This window comes from Scyliorhinus torazame, chromosome 30 (assembly GCF_047496885.1).
Source record: "Scyliorhinus torazame isolate Kashiwa2021f chromosome 30, sScyTor2.1, whole genome shotgun sequence".
In the NCBI taxonomy this organism is placed as follows: Eukaryota; Metazoa; Chordata; class Chondrichthyes; order Carcharhiniformes; family Scyliorhinidae; genus Scyliorhinus; species Scyliorhinus torazame.
The window spans coordinates 22,184,948-22,205,389 of record NC_092736.1 but is presented as its reverse complement, the minus strand read 5'-3'; the positions used below and the strand labels follow the sequence as shown (position 1 = coordinate 22,205,389).

The 20,442-nt window shown below is 46.7% G+C and overlaps 1 protein-coding gene across 1 annotated transcript; it reads right to left on the bottom strand.

Moving 5' to 3' along the window:
* Positions 1-794: 794 nt before the first annotated feature.
* Positions 795-20,159, bottom strand: LOC140404267 (ornithine decarboxylase antizyme 2-like). Its single transcript, XM_072492600.1, is given in 6 exon segments — positions 795-1,332; positions 2,526-2,611; positions 7,352-7,524; positions 9,708-9,788; positions 9,790-9,865; positions 20,062-20,159. Coding segments are annotated over 6 exon segments (645 nt in total). The 3' UTR covers positions 795-1,201.
* Positions 20,160-20,442: the final 283 nt, after the last annotated feature.

The following is a 20,442-nucleotide window of genomic DNA, read 5'->3' as shown; positions in this document are numbered from 1 at the left end:
GCATATTCTCTCCGTGTTTGCGTGGGTTTCGCCCCCACAACCCAAAGATGTGCAGGGTAGGTGGATTGGCCGCGCTAAATTGCCCCTTAATTGGAAAAAATGAATTGGGCACTCTTATCACCACTTTTATAAATGCAGAACGCAGCTAGGAAATGGAATGTCTGATCAGAAACCGTGCTGATTATTAAAAGATAATCTGATACCTGTTTGAAGTAGTGAAATTTTGACAACGCGTCATCCAGACTCGAAACGTTAGCTCCCTTCGCTCTCCACAGATGCTGTCAGACCTGCTGAGATTTTCCAGCATTTTGTTTGTGTTTCAGACTCCAGCACCCGCTTTTACCCGAAATTTAAAAGGGGTAAGCAACTAAGTGGACAGCAACGATCAGAGAAACAGCACAGGCCTAACAGACCAAATGGCCACTTGCCGCACTGTAAAATTCTGTCATAGAATCCCTAGTGCAGAAGAAGGCCTTTCGGTCCATAGAGTCTGCACGAACCCTTTGAAAGAGCACCCTACCTAGGCCCACTCCACCTCCCCATAACCCCACCTAACCTGCACATCTTTGGACACTAGGGGTAACTTAGCATGGCCAATCCACCTAGCCTGCACGTCTTTGGTCACCTACATTCTTATCATCCAGCGGACATTTCAAAATGGAGGTTTTCAATACGTTCCTGGACAGGAATTTCGGGGAAGAACCACCTCATGACTCTGGGTGGCGTATTGACCAGTCAAACTGGGAGAAAAAGGCATTTTTATCCTCAAGACAAATGTTTCACAGCGCAGGAGGTAAATTTGAAATACTTTTATTTTATTTTTTAAACAGCTTTCTAGAAGGTACATAAAAACCACAGTATGTGAAAGGAATTCACAGGCTTTCAAACATTTTCTGTAAACGGCAATGACAAATAGTCACACAGTTCAAGAAACAAATGACAAAAGAAAATCTTGACAATTTTGTAATTCGAGACAAAACTATTCCTGCTCAGTATCAATCCAAGCTGAATTCAGCCCAGATTGCCTAAAGAACATCTAGGCAAGATGATCAAATTTTGCTTACGCAAAATACAACGAAAATCTGCACCTTTTACAGGCCATAGCTATGGCATTACACAGCATTTATACTAAGGACTACCCTCTCCCAATAGCACTACGATAAAAAGTGGGAAACAGTAAAATGTTCCTTGATGCGGCTGACTACTCCTCCTCAGACAACGACTGATCAATGGAGTACGCCATGAACAGGACATCAGGCCGAGCTGGAACAGAGGGATGGCCTGGTCTCACAATCTCAAAGCCCATGAAGCTGAATGTCCTCAGAAGCAAGGCTGTTAAGGAAAGAACAATCCAACATTAGTGGAAAAAAAAGATACCTGCATCAGCTATAGCTATCAGAGGCTTTACAAAATAGCTCCAGAGAATGAACTCTGCAATCCCAATGACTTCACCTACTTCACAGTACTTGTCCTTCACTACTGCCTCCACTCGCCTCACACCATGTTTCAGTTCATCTTCCTTGCCTCATTTGTGTTTAGAAAACAACTTGTCAAATAGACAGGTGTTACACACCCACCCAACCCCCCACCCACCCATTTTTTTGACTAGTGGTTTTCCAATGTGAAATGCCATCACCGTAGAATATATAACATGTTCAGTGCATATCCACACCTCATTTACAATGGATAACCACTAATTGCATTCATCATCCTGTTTGCCATTATATTTTCATACAATGTATGGGGATTGTAAATAAAATTTAAACTGAACTTCTTCCAGTACCTTTGTGACTGAAAATTAATTTTTATATGTTTGGATTTATAAACTTAAGAGCAGGCAGTGAAGATTACTGCCTGCTGTGTATATCAATACATCTTCTCTTGTTTAACACAACAACGGTCAATCGCTGATTCTGCAGTTTGGCCTCTTTTCCTCACTCGGCTTCGATAGTGACACATATCAGCAGCAAATGTATCAAACCACCTCAAATACAGCCAGCCCTGAAAAATAACTTAATAGGGCGAACTGCTGAATTCCACTACTTGTGTAATTTCTGATGCCGTGCAGTTATGCCACACTTTCTATTGGGCACTGCAGTAGCTTACCAGAGCAGGAGCCAGGGTTCCCTCCAGTTCAAGTTTAAAAAGAAAGCGGCTTTCCTGAATATAACGCTTCAATTTAGAAAAGAGAGCAAGGGAAAAGTGTCTGTCCTAGATTTCTCTTTTCAACTGAAGGTTGCACTTGGAACTGAATCATCACCCAAGATTAATACTCCAACAACCCAACGCTTTATTTCATTAATCAGCCCAACCTTTGTGAGGAACACTCTACGAAAGAGAGTTGTATCCAGTCTTGATTGTAACTGGATCCACAAAACCACATGCAGCAGACATGAGGATTGAACACATGCCTACTTGCCCAGTTGTCAGAACTAAAGGATGTAGGATTTCACTTGACCAGCATGTGATCACAACCCAGTCACACTGCAGTGTGTATGATTACAAACAGTACAGGAAGCTCTTACCTCGATCCTCTCTGTTCTTGTAGAAGCAGACAAATACATATTCCACCTGCATCTTCTCCTCAGCAAATTCTAACAGTGCAGTTAACCTGCCATATTAAAACAACAGTGAGCTTGAATTAACAGAAAATGATTTGGCCTTGTTGCAAGTTACACACAGAGAACAAAGGATCAATATTAAAATGATCACACACCACACTAGTTTCACAATGTACATTAACGATCTGGAAGAAGGAACGGAGGAGACTTCCAGTGACGGCGGGCGGGAGGCAGCCGCCCGTTGGAGGGCTCCCGTTCGGGAACGGCATTGTCGGGGGTTAACGCCCGGTCCTAGGGCCAGCGAAGGCAGTAAAAGTCAGGAGACAGCTCAGGAGGGAAATGTCGAAGACCAGCAAAAAAACAGCCGTGAACAAAGCAGCTGAAAGTCCGTCGGGGAGTGGAAAGGTCACCACGGGGTCAGTAAAGAAAATGGAGGCTGGAGCACCAGGGGAGGCCGCATTGCTTATGGCTGAAGAAATAACTAAGGTGACAGCTGCGGAATTCGAAAGGCAGTTTACAAAATACATGGAGACAATGAGGAAGGAAATGAAATGGAGGGGAGAGGTTGTGTGTGGTGGAGGAGGCGATTTCCCCGGCGACGAAGGCGGTGGTGAGCACAGTGGCGGAGGTGCGAGAGCAAGGGGAGGCGCGGAAGGAAGTGGAGGAGACGTTATTGCAGCACGGTGATCAACTTGCCTCGATGGGGGAAAGGAGATGCGGAAGGTGATGGACATTAACAAGGATCTGAGAGGAAAAATGGAAGACCTGGAAAACAGATCCAGGCGACAGTATTTGAGGATTGTGGGGCTGCCCGAAGGAGTTGAAGGACCAAAGTCGACTGAGTATTTTGCCGTGATGCTGGCTAAACTATTGGGAGAGGGGGAGGATCCCTCCCGATATGAACTGGATCGGGCTCATCAGTCGTGGAGGCCTGTACCAACGGCGAGTGAGCCGCCAAGGGTAGTGACTCTGTGCTTCCGTAGGTACAGTGCGAAGGAGAAGGCCCTGAGCTGGGCCAAGCAGAAGCGGGAGGTGCAGTGGGCTGGAGCTGGTATACGTGTATACCAGGACTTTACGGTGGAGCTGGCGAGGAGACGGGCTGCCTTCAACCGGGTGAAGAGGGCACTGTACATTAGCAAGGTGCAGTGTGGCGTTGTATATCCAGCGAAGCTGAGGGCGACTTACAAGCTCAGGGACTTTTTATTTTGGAATGGCGGAAGCAGCGGAGGAGTTTGCGAAGGCAGAAGGACTGTGGCAGAACTGAGAAATGGCCATGTGCCGATGTAACCTCATACAGTATTTACTTCTTTTTGTTTCACTGTGTGCGGGTATATGGGTTAAAGGAGCCAATGTTGTATATATTTGGACAAGGTAAGTGATGGGACTTTCACTTGAAATGAAGGCTCTTTGGGGTGTATGTGGATATGCAGGGTTTATTTGCTGAAAGGGGATTTCTGGGCTTTCCTAGGGCCGGGCAAAGGGGAAAGGGACCCGGGCGGGGGCCTCCACGCTGGCCGGTTTAAGCCGGCCAGTGAACGGGAGCGAGGTGGGGGGAGGGGCTGCAGCCATCAGAGCCTGGCAGAACAGGGTCAGAGTGGTCTAGCCAGGGGGGAAGGAACCAAGGTTGGGGGAGGAGTTTTACAAGAGGCAGTGGACAGGAGGAGTTGGAGACTGGGGGGGGGGGGGGGGGGGAGAGAGAAGAGAGAAGTAGACTCTACAGGTCAATGGTGACCATGGGCGGTCCCGGACTCCTTTGTTTTTTGTTTCCACCGTGGGTTTGTTTTATTGGAGGCATATATTGACAGGTGGGCCGTTGTTTGGGATGGTGGGAGGATGGGATCGTTGGTATTAAGGGAATTGATTTTGTATTTGTTATCGTTTACTGTTTGTGGGTGGGGTGTAAATTTTGAAGGAAAATGTGAAAATGGAGAATAAAAACATTTTTAAATAAAGGAACTGAGGGCACTGTTGCTAAGTTTGCAGATGATACAAAGATCTGTAAAGGGACAGATTGTATTGAGGAAGTGGGGGCAGCATGGTGGCGCAGTGGTCAGCACTTCTGCCTCAGCGCCGAGGTCCCAGTTTCGATCCCGGCTCTGTGTCACTGTCTGTGTGGAGTTTACACATTCTCCCAGTGTTTTCCTGGGTTTCACCCCCACAACCCAAAGTAGGTGGGTTGGCCACGCTAAATTGCCCCTTAAGTGGAAAAAATGAATTGGGTACTCTAATTTTTTTTTTTTTTTAAAGTATTAAGGAAGCAGGGGGGCTGCAAAGGACGGACAGGCTAGGAGAGTGGGTAAAATGGCAGATGGGATGCTATGTGGAAAATTGTGAGGTTACGCACTTCGGTGGGAGAATGGAGGCATAGACTATTTTCTAAATGGGAAAAGGCTTCGGAAATCAGAAGCACAAAGGGACTTAGGCGAATTAACTCAACGTTAACATGCAAGTCAGCAATTAGGAAGGCAAACGCAATGCAAGCGTTCATGTTGAGAGGGCTCAAATAAAAGAGGAAGGATGTACTTCGGAGGCTGTATACAAGGCTCTGCACAGACCCCCTTTGGAAGTATTGTAAGCAGTTTTGAGCCCTGTATCAAGGAAGGATGTGCTGGCTTTGGAAAGGGTCCAGAGAAGGTTCACAAGAATGATCCCTGGAATGAAGAGCTTGTCACATGAGGAGTAGCTGAGGACTCGGAGTTTAGAAGGATGAGGGGGGGGGGGGGGATCTTATTTGAATTTACAGTATACGGAGAGGCCTCGAGTGGATGCGAAGAGAATGTTTTCACTAGTCGGAAAAAACAGAACCCGAGGGAACAACCTCAGACTGAACAGCCTCAGACTGAAAGGACAATCCCTTAAAACAGAGATGGAGGAATTTCTTCAGCCAGAGGGTGGTGAATCTGTGGGACTCTTTGCCGCAGAAGGCTATGGAGGCCAAGTTACTAAGTGCCTTTGAGACAGAGATCGACAGGTTTTTGATTAATAAGGGGATCAGGGGTTATGGGGAGAAGGCAGGAGAATGGGGCTGAGAAAAATATCAGCCATGATTGAATGGCGGAGATGACTCGTTGGGCCGAGTGGTCTAATTCTGCTCCTATGTCTTAAAGCACAGATGGAAGTTAATTGGATGTGGCACAGTGACATAAAAGACTATTGGTGGAACCACCTCACCCCTAAATTAGCTTGAATGAATTTGATTCAGCAGCTCAATATAATCAAACCAACTGGTTATATCAAACTAGTGAAAGCTAAAGAATGAGGCAAGCAGTGCATACCTTTCTAAAACCAAACTTAACAAGAGTTAAGTGGCTAGAGAGCTAGATTTTATTTATTTATTTAAATTTAGAGTACCCAATTACATTTTTCCAATCAAGGGCAATTTAGCATGGCCAATCCACCTACCCTGCAGATCCTTTTTAGGTTGAGAGGGGACCCAAGCAGTCACTGGGAGAATGTGCCAACTCCACATGGACACCCCGGGGCTGGGATCAAACTCGGGTCCGTGGCGCCGTGAGGTAGCAGTGCTAACCACTGTGCCACCCGAGAGATAAGATTTTAAAGAGGTAATTGATATTACGGCAAGATGAAATGAAAAATGCTTATTGTCACAAGTAGGCTTCAATGAAGTTAGTGAGAAACGCCCCTAGTCGCCACATTCCAGCACCAGTTTGGGGAGGCTGGTACGGGAATCGAACCGTGCTGCTGGTCTGCTTTAAAAGCCAGCGATTTAGCCCAGTGTGCTAAACCAGCCCCTAAGACAGTGAAGATTAGATAGCATTTGAGTGAGAGTGTGGAGATAAGATGGTTGAATGCTTTTACACTGATGGCACCAGTGTCACCTTGAAGGCATGGAAAATAGTGGCAGATGCCCAGGTTGTAATCAAAGAAGAAGTTGCACACAGAGGACCTCACGGAGTCAAATTTCATTTCAGCTAGAAGACCTGCAACTCCCCTATATAAATAATCCACAAGTTAATTCATTACTTTGCTAAAGTTGGAGCACAGTGGGAAGTGGGGAGGGTTGGCGAGAGCAATAAAGAAACAACAGGGTTAATTTTGATCGAGAATAGCTTTGTGAAGAGCAGGGTGGAACCCAATAAGTGAAGTTACAGGTTAACAACTTCAGGCTTGTCTGGACACGAGGGGAAAACCACCAAAGGATGGAAGACCAAATAAGCTTTTGAAGCAAGGCCAATACGAGGCAGAAAGAACATTCTGCAACAGGGAAACTTGGTATTTCGCGCAGTACAGCAACTTGGGAAAACATTTACCGCCGTGCACCTGACGCTTCCTACGTGATGAGTATTCTAATGGTCACCGAAATGCAATTGCAGTCATTTAAGTGTAAAGAGCATATACCGACATTTAATTGTAGTCTGTGCAACTGTGATGTGTGAAGCAAGAATAAGAATGTTATAATCATAACCCACTGCGTTTCGGTGGCGATTAGAATCCAAAAGACCATTTGCTCAGTCTTTCCCCAGTCCTTTGCCTCCTTTCCCTCTGCCAGACATGATGCTTCTTCAGTCAAATTATTTGGATCCAACAGTTCATTTCACCAATCCTACTGCAATCATCACATACCTTGCTCTCAGTAATTAAGTTTGTATCACATTACTAAGATAATTAAGTTTGTGACCACCCCTTCACTAGTCTACACTTTATGAAGCAGGATGGAAAGATGTGACGATGCTGAAAGTTACATTTATATTTTGCGGTTAAAAAACCAGTTTGATTCAAAGGCGAGGAAAGGGTGGACGTGCCAACAGGCTTCCATTCAAATAACTCACCCTTCTTTGCTTCCTTCTGCCAAAACGCCATTAGGAATTTCCACAAAGAGATTCTTATTGGAGAAAACTGCATCCCATTTGGAGACCTTGGAGTCTGTTAACTTGTATTGAAAATGGACAATATGTTGCTTTCCATTTGCCGGTGGCTCTTGCGTTACAGTTAGCTTCTCATCCTGCAAAGAAGAAAAGGAGCCAAATGTGAAATGTACTCAGAAATTTCCATGGTTCAGCTTAGCAACCTCTGCAAACACACAAAACCCGCAGAGAACTACTTGATCACAGTGCTCATGGACAGAGAACCGAGTTCGAAACGAAATACATTTCTCATCAAGGAATTGCAGACTTTAGCAGATGTGCGAGTGTGCCATGAGCAAACCTAATTAATTAGCCGCCCTCCCGTCTTGGTCCATAGCCGTTTTTCCCTTCCAATCCTCTCCATTTCACAATGACACTGCTCTCCTTCTGCTTGTATGTAGAGGTCCTCCTCCCCGTTTCTATGTGATAATGCTGTTCCAGAGATCCAACTCTGATGCACACCCTAGTGCAAATCGGTGAACTCAGAAAACCTGCTCAAGACGTGCGGTTCGACCAGTTCTGATCCGGGTTCAACCGCAAGGGCCAAGACATGAAGCGGAGAATCACTTCTGCGGGATTGTGGATCAGCAGCCCCTCCAATAACTCATCCTATTGTCTCTCTTCATTTGTGAACCGAGGTAGCAAATCCTAATCAGACAATAAACTGACAAGTATGATTGTGAAAAGCGTAGGCGCAGAACTTTCCATCCATTGTGTATCAGCAGAAATCAGAACTGGCCAGGCATGCTGTATTATAAAACCCAGACATTGCTCAAGCAGTTAACCCAGCATAGATCAGAAATTAAATCTGCAACTTTATTAGCCCATGTATACAAACCATCGAGGCAAGCACTGGATAGCACGTGCTTACTATATTGGCAGCCAGAGTGCCTGCACACAGCAATTCCAACACAAAATTCAGCAACAAAGCAGGGAAAACTCATTTTCCAAGGGGCAACATGAATTGAAAAATGCAAAGTCAACAGTTACCCAGTTATCAAAGTGGGATCTAGTACAGGGCAATTTGAGCGGAATCTAGAGGTTCCAAGGTGTAGGTTGCTATGGGAATGCAGAGGTAGTGTTAGGGATAGTCAGCTCCCCCGTCCACCCGAGGCAGCAATGGAGACCATGAAGAGCAGAGACTCTGGCATCAGATTATTCCTCTTTGTTCTTTCTCGGACTCCTTCCCCTGGGCTCTGTACCTGAATTTTCCAGCCCCAATGAAGGTCCTGATTGACCCAAAACACTTACTCAGATTATTTCCAGCCTTTTTGTTTTTAACTAAGGTTTCAGCATTGCAGTATTTTGCTTTGTCTTGTATGTTAAGGATGCTCAACTTTAGAAAAACTGTAACATGAAACTTTTAACTCCCCTTACTACATTTGTCACACGGTTACGAATTTAAATGTATCCTTAATATATGCTTCCAAAAAGAACACTGCTGCAAGATTCGTGAAATATTTTTTTAAATAATTTTTAAATGGCCATTCAAATAGAAAGGTTTAACATCTTCCTGTACATTTCCTCTAGCTAGACAATGCAATCTGCCATTGACACGGCCACATCACCCAGGAGAAAAGAAAAGGTTGGCGTAGGGGCAACACTCTTAACAATTCCTGTTCAAGATAATCTCTGCAACAGGCAATCGTGTGGCTATTTCACTTGTAAACTGCCACCATAACAGATTCTGCAAAAGCTCAGTGCAAGAAAGTCAACATCTTTGTATATTTACAAAAGCAAAATACTGCCAATGCTGGAAGCAGGGAGGGCAAGGGAAGAACAGAAGTTGGAAGTGATTAAATACATTAACTGGTTTGAACAGACTGCTGTAAGCCTCACACTGCTGAAATGCCTCTTCTCCTGAGCAACTGGATGCACTCAAATATTCAATAACTTTTAAACCCACTCCCAGACTTCTCACTGCCATAGAAATTTTGGAAAGGCAGACAAGACGCTGAACCTTCAGTGTCCTCTTTCACCACTCCCACAGCATCCCAAAGTGTGACAGCATTTGAAACAATAACCAGTCATGAATTCCACACTTGGCGCACAGGAGCGGTCAGATGATTACCAATGATTAAATTTGTCCACAAGCCGACGCAATTTTCTTTGTGCGTGCATCATCATTACAAGTTGAACGTTATAACTTGCTTCAATTTTACAGGAGCAGCCAGAACCATCACTTTAGTTCCTAGATCACAAGCCACTCCTCTTCTGTATCCATTATCAGCACTGGTCAGCATTCTACCGTTGCACAAGAGAATACAATAAATATGCTTACTGTGTGTAAGAGAGCTGTAAGAGTGTGATCCCTTCCATTCCCTCGCCCACCTGGGATCTTCACTGATGGGTGAGGGGCATCAGGAGCACCACAGAGGCCCTGGACTGAGGTGCCTGCAGTACGGTTGCTGAGATGTACCACTCAAAGGAGGAATACTACTGTAAACAAAATAAAGACATTGTTAGGTCTTGGAGAAAGTTATAGTCAAACCAAGTCAAAGAAATCGGTAGTAACAACAGTAGTTAAGGTTTGAGCAGAAGACTTACCTAACTTATCACCACTTTCTAACCAATAAAAATCCTACTTTTTTAAAATATTACATCCCCACTGAGAATCTGCAACACAATTTGATTCTTACTGAACAAAAGATGCCCAAATTCCCTTTCGTTCTACATCCATAACGTCTTAAAACTCCAGCTCCCGGGTGACTAAGCAAGTCAGAAATATTTGGCAGATAAAGTCAAACCTCCTATCAAGAAATATTGCAAGTATTAACAATGGGTAAAGTGTTGGTTCCACTCAGCAATTATCAAAATTAATTGGAGGCCACAAACTGGTAGCAAAGGAACGAGCTGCACCCTCAGCAAACACCAGCATAAACAACATAGGTACTGTACCTATCTCAGTGTTAGGACAATACTGTATACAAAATGGCTGCTAAGTATATAACTGATTGCTGAAGTTTGGGATACTTGTGGAACATAAATACTTGTTTGTGAGCAACATTAGCCGCATACAGCATTTATATCACTTTTATTTTATGGATTTAAGGGCAGCACGGTGGTGCAATGGTTAGCACTGCTGCCTCACGGCACCCAAGGTCCCAGGTTCGATCCCGGCTCTGGGTCACTGTCCGTGTGGAGTTTGCATATTCTCCCCAGTGTACGCGTGGGTTTCGCCCCCACAACCCAAAGATATGCAGGGTAAGTGGATTGGCCACACTAAATTGCCCCTTAATTGGAAAAAATGAATTGGGTACTCAATTTATTTTTAAAAAAAAAGAAAATTAATGGATTGAATAAAGCTGCAGTTTAGAAAGTTACAAAGTCAGTTTGGTAAGGATGTCACGAATGGAATTATTGCCTCTTGGCTGCACACAAGAAACAATTCAGACATTCCTGACCCCTATCCTGTGATTGCTGCTATAAAGCAGCATGGATGATAATGGCATAGTGTAGGTTAGATGGCTTTTGTTTCGGTGCAACATCGAGGGCCGAAGGGCCTGTACTGCGCTGTATTGTTCTATGTTCTAAAGTGCTCACTGCACCCAATACAGATTGCCACCTTGACACAAAACTATGCTATTCTATTTGCCACTGGCTAAATAAATTGAGGTATATATCAGTATTCCTTTGCATGCACCAACTTAGTCCATTTCCCCATATCCAGCTTAAAAAGTCCAAATTATTTTCTCTGTAGTATCAGCATACACCACACAATTTTCAAGGTTAAAATAAATATCCCACAGTCAGACTTGCACCAATCAATTCAAAATACAACGAAAAAGAAATCACCAAGACCATTTGCAATGCACATTAGCAGGAATTTGAACTTTTCATACAGTGAGCTGCTCACGTTTTTCAGCATTAATAGCATCTGCGCAAGATCCTAAGCATTTATTTGGGTATCTGTCCCGATTACCTTTATACCTCCGAACACTCCTGTGAATGGCCTCAGACATTTTCACATTAAAGTCACTATAAAAATGCAAGGTATTTTATCAAAAGGAAAGCAGGAGAGGTTAACTGAATTCAATCAATTTCAAGCATTTTGAATACAAAATGCTCACTAGAGCAGCAAAAGCAGTTATTGACCAAAACCTTTAACAGATTACCAGCTGATTCTATGACGTCACCCCCAACCCTTCCTGCATTTAAAAATAGTCTCATAACCATGCAGAAATTCACCTGATGCCAACATCAGCACCGGATCGCATGAACAAGCTGTCACATGACTACGGAAACACCCGGTTTCAAAGCAGAGCTACATTCATGTATCATAAAGGTATAAATAAATAACCATGACTCAACTTGAAAGTTCAACTGAAAACATTTTTCGATAGCACTCTGGAGGTGACAGGCAGGTGACATCTCTCCTGATCACTGCCAAGTAGCTATCCTACTAGATAGATTCAGGTAAAAAACAGCCCCCCAAACTGGCATGGTAACCAATACTGGTCAAGGTGGAAAGAGAATTTATATTTATAGAGCACCTTTTATGCCCTCAAGACATGTTACAAAAATGGACAGCCTCTGCAAGCACACATTTTATATGGAAATGAAAAAATCAGTTTTGGTTCTGTGCAGCAAGGTTCCATGTGCTACGAGCAAGCAGTAATAACCTCAGATGGCAGAGCACTCTGGATGAAGATACACGAGGAAGCTTTCCACTGCTTAAAGTCACACCTAGCACAGCAAGGTGACAGTTCTACCTGAGGGACGTGTTCCTGGCATAAACATCTTCAGCTGTATCAATAAACAATCTGTGATGAGCAGGAAAGAAACTAGTGCTTTGTTCCATTCACAAATCCTCGGCTTGAGTGCGTACCTAGGCTGATAAGGGGCCAAGTCATATTTTAAGTACACCTTAAAAAGGCAAATCCTCCACCACCAATGCAACATGGCTACAGTGTGTACCATTGACAATATGCACTGCAATCTACCAACTAGAAAGACAAGGACAACAGGGGCAGAGGAACACAGTCAGCTCTAAAAGTTCCCATCCAAATCACCCACCGCCCTGACCTGGAAACACGGTGTTCCTTCACTGGGTCAAAGTCCTGGAACACTAACAGCACAGTGGGAGGATTTTCAAAGCACAGACTGCAGCAGTTCAATGCCAGAAGATCTTTTACATCGAAAGACAGCAGCCAAGATAGCGCAGCGCTCCCTCAGTACGGTGCTGCAATGTCAATCTTTATTTTTGGGCTCAAGCCAAGTCTTAATAAGTAAGCAAAGGCAAGATATTGAGCTACTGATAACAATGCTGCGTACCCATGAGAAATCCAACTTTTACATCTCCTTTCGATTATTCACCCGTCATTTGACAATCTTCAATCCAAAACTTTAGGATACGGTATGATCCAATGATTTGCAGTTAGAGAAACTAGCCGTTTGCATTGCTGATCCTAAACACCTCCAAAGCTGCCTCGTGAACTTGAAAAGACTCCCTCAATCAGTAATGAGGTGCTGAATTGACAACCTCCAAGTTAGTGGATGCTGTGAGAGAACAATGGAAATGGGCAGAAACAAGATGGCGCCGGAGCGAGGCGACTCAGAGCTCCCCCCAATAGATCCACTTTTTAAACTTAACTTTTACCCGACCTCGATTTGGAGCCGACCTGGAGCTCCCAACCCAACCTAAATACCGATGCCAGCCCCCAGATCGCCCGGCTCAGTCCCCGGAGCTCCCGACCCAACCCCCAACAGCAAGACCCAGCCCAACGTGACCTGACCCGGAGAGGCCCATCCAACAACCCGACCTACCTGGTGATGGAAGAAAGAAAAATCCACGTGGAGTCCCAACCGGCGAACCGACCCCAGGAGCGCCCAGGGAGGGAACAGACCACGGGACCCAGCCCAACCTGCCTCAGGAAGCCCAACAGGACCCCCGAAACGACAGACACCCCGTGCGAGGACCCGAACGCGCTGCAAGGTATTCCTGCACCCGCAGAACGCTGGGACCCATCCAGATCGCAAACTCGCCCCCCCTCGCAAACCCTCTACCTCAACCAGCGCCCAGGACCCCACCAGACGCAACCCCGGATACGTAAACAGCGCCCTGGTCCCCGCCAGACTTTCACAAGGGCTGACATCTTCCATCGGATCCCAGGAACATCCAGCAGCAGCCGCCGACCGAGGGAAACACGGCGGTCTGCAGGTTAGACTGAAGCAACGCGGTTTCAAGACCCCTCTCCCCAGCATACGCCTATCAAACGTCCAAGCGATCGAAAACAAGCTGGATGAACTTAACCCCAGACTTACTGTCGAGGGAAGAAAGAGACTTCTGTGTGCTCTGTTTCACAGAGACATAGCTCACCCCCACCTCACCAGACTGTGCCATACAACCTGAAGGCTTCTCAATTCACCGGGCGGACCGCACCGGCAAAGCGAAGGGTGGAAGGGTGCGCCTCCTCATCAACTCCTCTTGGTGCTTGGATGTGGCGACCTACTACTCCCCAGACCTGGAATACCTGACCGTGAAATGCCACCCATACTATCTTCCACGTGAGTTCACTTCAGCCATTAGCACAGCGGTCTACATCCCACCCCAGGCAGAAGTGAGGAAGGCGCTGGAAGAACTGTACACAGTTATAAACAACTATGAAACAGAACACCCGGAGGCCTTGTTCATCGTGGCCGGAGACTTCAACAAGGCAAACCTCAAGAGCGTACTGCCAAAACTCCACCAGCACATCTCTTGTCCCACCAGGGGCGATAATACTCTTGACCACTGCTACTCAAAAATCAAGGGCGCCTACCATTCCATTCCCCCAACCGCACTTTGGGAAATCAGACCATAAGACGGTGCTCCTTCTCCCGCCATACAAGCAGAAACTCAAGCGGGAGAATCCAGCTAAGAAGGTTGTGCAGTGCTGGTCCGAGGAGACAGCAGAGCTCTTATGTGACTGCTTAGAGACAATGGACTGTTCCATTTTTAAGAACTCAGCGACCAACTTAAATGAGTATGCCACCACCGTCACAGACTTCATCAGCAAATGTGTGGACGACTGCGCGCCAAAGAAAGCAGTTCAAAGCTCCAAAACCTAGGACTTGGCTCTCCACTCTGCAACTGGATCCTCAATTTTCTGACCAACAGACCACAATCAGTAAGAATGAACAACAACACCTCCTCCACAATAGTCCTCAATACCGGGGTCCCGCAAGGCTGCGTACTTAGCCGCCTACTCTACTCCCTGTACACACGACTGCGCGGCAAAACTTGGCTCCAACTCCATCTACAAGTTTGCTGACAATACGACCATAGTGGGCCGGCTCTCGAATAACGACGAGTCAGAATACAGGCGGAGATAGAGAAACTAGTGGAGTGGTGTAGCAACAACAACCTCTCCCTCAGTGCTAGCAAAACTAAAGAGCTGGTCATTGACTTCAGGAAGCAAAGTACTGTACACACCCCTGTCAGCTTCAACGGGGCCGAGGTGGACATGGTTGACATGGTTAGCAGTTTCAAATTCCTTGGGGTGCACATCTCCAAAAATCTGTCCTGGTCCACCCACGTCGACGCTACCACCAAGAAAGCACAACAGCACCTATGCTTACTCAGGAAACAAAGAAAATTCTGCATGTCCACATTAACCCTTACCAACTTTTACAGATGCACCATAGAAAGCATCCTATCGGGCTACATCACAGCCTGGTACAGCAACTGCTCGGCCCAGGACTGCAAGAAACCTCAGAGTCGTGAACACCGCCCAGTCCATCACACGAACCTGCCTCCCATCCATTGACTCCATCTACACCTCCCGCTGCCTGGGGAAAGCAGGCAGCATAATCAAAGATCCCTCCCACCCAGCTTACGCACTCTTCCAACTTCTTCCATCAGGCAGGAGATACAGAAGTCTGAGAACACGCACGAACAGACTCAAAAACAGCTTCTTCCCCACTGTCACCAGACTCCTAAATGACCCTCTTATAGACTGACCTCATTAACACTACACCCTGTATGCTTCACCCGATGCCGGTGCTTATGTAGTTACATTGTATATCTTGTGTTGCCCTATTATGTATTTTCTTTTCTTCCCATGTACTTAATGATCTGTTGAACTGCTCGCAGAAAAATACTTTTCATTGTACACGTGACAATAAACAAATCCAATCCAATGCTAGTCTGCAGACTCGTCCTGCAACACAGCAATGAAGCTGCATAATTTGCAAAAATAATGCAACTTTCTCAAATTTCAATAGTTAAGTGAAAATACTAAAACAAGACTCAAAATCATACAGCCACTCAATAGCATTTACCCTTAAAATTATAGCAACGGCCCTTTAATCAGGAAAACCAACAGCAAGAATGAATATTCTTTGATTTAATAACTAAAATTCCCAGTGACTATTTTTGATTGCATTCAACAAAAATTTTGCATAAACAATTTTTCAACTGAAGTAATATTTAGTAGCACAGAAACACTTCCTCCCACAGTCCAAAGATGTGCAGGTTAGATGGATTGGCAATGCTAAACAATTGCCCTTAGTGTCCAAAAACAGTTAGGTGGGGCTACTGGGATATATAGGGTGGACGTGTGCCGACTCGTTGGGCCGAATGGCCTCCTTCTGCACTGTAAATTCTATGATCTTGGTGCAGAAAGTTATGATTTCAAGGTAAAATTGTCACTGCTCTCAGCAATTTGAAACTAATCTACTTCCCCCAGTAAGGTCAAGATTGAAAAACAGGAAGCTAATAATGCTACAAGTTTATTACAGATACACAAGGCTCCACCGTTTGTTTTTAAACTGAAATGAAAAAAATCTGATCTGCAGATGCTTCCCCTTTTGACATTACCCGATTAAAAAACACGTTCCCCCCCACCCCATTTATTTTGTCTATATAAAGTTGCAACTCCGATTCAGACTTCTAAAAACCCACAGGTTCACTTCCTGTCCAGCATTTTATAAAGCAGTCAGCATCAGCTGCCAAACACACATCTTTGAGTTAAAGCTGACTTTCAGTTCTCGCTGGGAAATGAGATTATTCCATTGCTACCATTTCACACAAATTTGCATGCTTGCAGAGTTACATCCTTCCTCAATTGAAATGTGGAATAAAAGCCTCAAAATAGCTACATCATTCTACATGTGCAATGACAACAAAGGTTCTTGACGTGGGATTCGACAGGTGCTAGCATGAATGATACACTGATTCTCTCAACTGGTCTGTAAATGTAAAATAAAACGTACAAAACCGATCCCTGGTTGCACCATTTTGAGAAACTGGCTGCAATCCCATATTTACAATTTGGCATCAAAAGCCACATACTGCACACCCTTCAGGTAGAATACTGCCATAACATGACTACTCAGTGGTCAATCCAAATGTTTAACCACTACACCGATGGTCAGTTTCATCCAACTGCAATTTCCCCATTACAGCAGCTCCAAAGTTTGGACAATATCAATGAGTTGGAAGGATGTAGCATGGTCACAAACAGGAACGTGCAAAATACCCATCAGCAGTTTGCACCATTTCAAAAGTCACATTTATTCTTATACCGATCAGATCGCAAGGTATTTCAAGGGCGAGAACAGTTGTAATCTGCAGTGGCTTATGAAATGAAATGAAAATCGCTTATTGTCACAAGTAGGCTTCAATGAAGTTACAGTGAAAAGCCCCTAGTCACCACATTCCGGCGCCTGTTCGGGGAGGCTGTTACGGGCTTATTTAACTTCCTATGGAACTACATAGATTTCCTTCATCAGTGGAGCGATATCAATTTCTTAGGAGCTGCATCTCCATGTTCACTTATCACTGTGAACTCGTCAGGAAATTTATTCCACAGTATCAAGAATGTGCAAATAGCAGTGTTTTGTGAAAACTATCAGCAGGTAACATGGACCTGCCAGAATGTGCCAATGCAACCGAATCCCCACTTAGAAACCACCATGTTTCTATATTTCCCATTACATTTGGACAGGGATAATCAATAGTAAAGACTGACAATGTGGGCAGGGCCACTGGACTTCCAGAACAGTAAGTGGATATTTTTGCATTTCACTGGATCGTGACATCCCTGCGACTCAACAATGCAAGTAACTCCCTTGCAGGATCACTCCTCGGTCTTAGTTATATTCGACTCTATGATCCCCACACATTTCTTCTTCCAGCTTTTGATAACCTTTTGACAACAAAGAACAAAGAAATGTACAGCACAGGAACAGGCCCTTCGGCCCTCCAAGCCCGTGCCGACCATGCTGCCCGACTAAACTACAATCTTCTACACTTCCTGGGTCCGTATCCCTCTATTCCCATCCTATTCATGTATTTGTCAAGATGCCCCTTAAATGTCACTATCGTCCCTGCTTCCACCACCTCCTCCGGTAGCGAGTTCCAGGCACCCACTACCCTCTGCGTAGAAAGCTTGCCTCGTACATCTACTCTAAACCTTGCCCTCTCACCTAAACCTATGCCCCCTAGTAATTGACCCCTCTACCCTGGAGAAAAGCCTGACAGGTGACTCAAGAATCAGACAAGAGTCAATATATAACCTCCCCTTAGTTTTGTCCAGTTCTGAATTATTTTGAAGTTTTGCACCCAGAACATCAAACTACCATTTCCCTTTTAGGTCAAACTTGCAAAGCTAAAATAAAGGGGAACTACTTCAACTTTCCACAAAGCCTTTTCTGTTTATGAGAAGGGAAACCATTACAAAGTACATAGTTTCCTGCAGATCAATAGTAATGATTAATGTAATTTTTTTTGGTAAAACACCCAATTGACTGCACCATCACGGTCCATGATAGAGGCTTTAGAACAGCCCAACATACCAACAGAACAGTTCCATTTGATCATTCCCCGCCCAACAGAACCTCAGCCCAAAACACCACAATTAAAACCCAAGAAATTAATTCACAAATTACATTTCGCTTAAAAAGACACCAGAAACACTCATCACATTTGGGGGGCCCCACAAGCAAGTGCACAGAACAGGTAAACACCAATAATTTAGCAAATCAATAGTTCCATACAAAAGCTTAAAATGCTCAACCACATATATTCTTATTTCCAGTCACAACCTCTAGTTCTATCACTTGTTACTAACGCAATACAGAAATTATGCATATGAAAGGAGGAAGTAAGCACTGAAGCGCACACCATTGGTTACAATATCCTGCTGAAAGCAAGAAATACAACCAATACAGACTTCATCAGGGAGGGATATATCACAACCCTGTTTTATTGTTGTACACATCTAATATACATCACATGACACAGAATATGTCACAATATAACACAGATATGATAGAACTTTTTAGAACAAGCAGCAGCCATTTAACAGCGTCATACCAAATCCCTTTTCCCAGACCATCATTTTTCAAGCTTTGGTGACAACCTTCAATTATGTCCGCTGGATCCCCCGACACCACCCTCAGCTAATTTCCCCAATCCCCTCCATTAAGCACATCACCTTCATCCGCTGGTGTACCTATGCCCTTATGGAAACCCATTTCCCAGTAACAAATCTATTACGAAAAGCTGAACCCGCCTCTCCGTCTATTTCCTCCTCCACCACCTCTTCTTTCCCCCCTCCTCCTCCCCCCCCCCCCCCACGCTCCTCTTCCCCATCCCCCCCAATCGCTCCTCTTCCCCTCCCCCCCAAATCGCTCCTCTTCCCCTCCCCCCCACCTCCTCCTCCTCCTCCTCTTCCCCTCCCCCCCCCAACCCTCCTCCTCTTCCCCTCCCCCCTCCTCCTCTTCCCCTCCCCCCACCCCCTCCTCCTCCTCTTCCCCCACCCCCCCCTCCTCCTCCCCCCTCCCCACCCCCTCCTCCTCCCCCACCCCCCTCCTCCTCCCCCCTCCCCACCCCTCCTCCTCCCCCACCCCCCCTCCCCACCCCTCCTCCTCCCCCCCTCCCCACCCCTCCTCCTCCCCACACCCCCACCCCCCTCCCCACCCCCCCTCCTCCCCACACCCCACCCCCCTCCCCACCCCATCCCCCCCTCCCCACCCTCCCTCCTCCCACACCCCACCCCCCTCCCCACCCCATCCCCCCCTCCCCACACCCCACCCCCCTCCCCACCCCATCCCCCCTCCCCACCCTCCTCCCCACCCCCATCCCCCCCCTCACCCCCCCTCCCCACCCCCCATCCTCCTCCCCCCCTCCCCACCCCCCCCTCCCCACCCCCCATCCTCCTCCCCCCCTCCCCACCCCCCCTCCTCACCCCCCATCCTCCTCCCCCCCTCCCCCACCCCCCCTCCTCCTTCCCCACCCCCCCACCCCACCCCCCCTCCCCACCCCATCCTCCCCACCCCCCATCCTCCTCCCCCCACCCCCCCCTCCCATCCTCCCCACCCCATCCTCCCCACCCCCCCATCCTCCTCCCCCCACCCCCCCCATCCTCCCCCCACCCCCCCAACCCCCCCATCCTCCCCCCACCCATCCTCCCCACCCCCCCCATCCTCCTCCCCCCTCCCCACCCCCCCATCCTCCTCCCCCCTCCCCACCCCCCCCATCCTCCTCCCCCCTCCCCACCCCCCCATCCTCCTCACCCCCCCACCCTCCTCCCCCCACCCCCCCCACCCTCCTCCCCCCACCCCCCCCCCCCACCCTCCTCACCCCCCCACCCTCCTCCCCCCACCCCCCCACTCCCCCCCCCACCCCCCCCCTCTTCCCCTCCCCTCACCTCTCCTGGGCATTTATCATGGCGGAAGTTGGGCTCTTGTCTCTTTCTTTTCCGAAGTAGTGGCTGTTGAGTATCCGTTCGACGGAGCTTCTCACCATCCGGCCGCAGACGGAGCCCGCTTGCTGGGTGGGTTATGCTGCCAGTTGCACTTCCAGCCGCTCCGCCTTCCAGAACCTTCAGCGGCCGCCGCGCCGCCGCCGCGCGCTTATATAGCCGCGCGGGGCCTCATGGGGGCCGCCCCCACCCACAAACAAACACAACAAGCGGAAAAATGCCCATTTTTTTAACCGCCCGGGGCCGCGCTGCACTGCCTTTCCTTAGACAGACATTTTCTCCGCTGGTTTAATTAATTCTCTCCCGGCTTATTTATTTTTTGTTTGG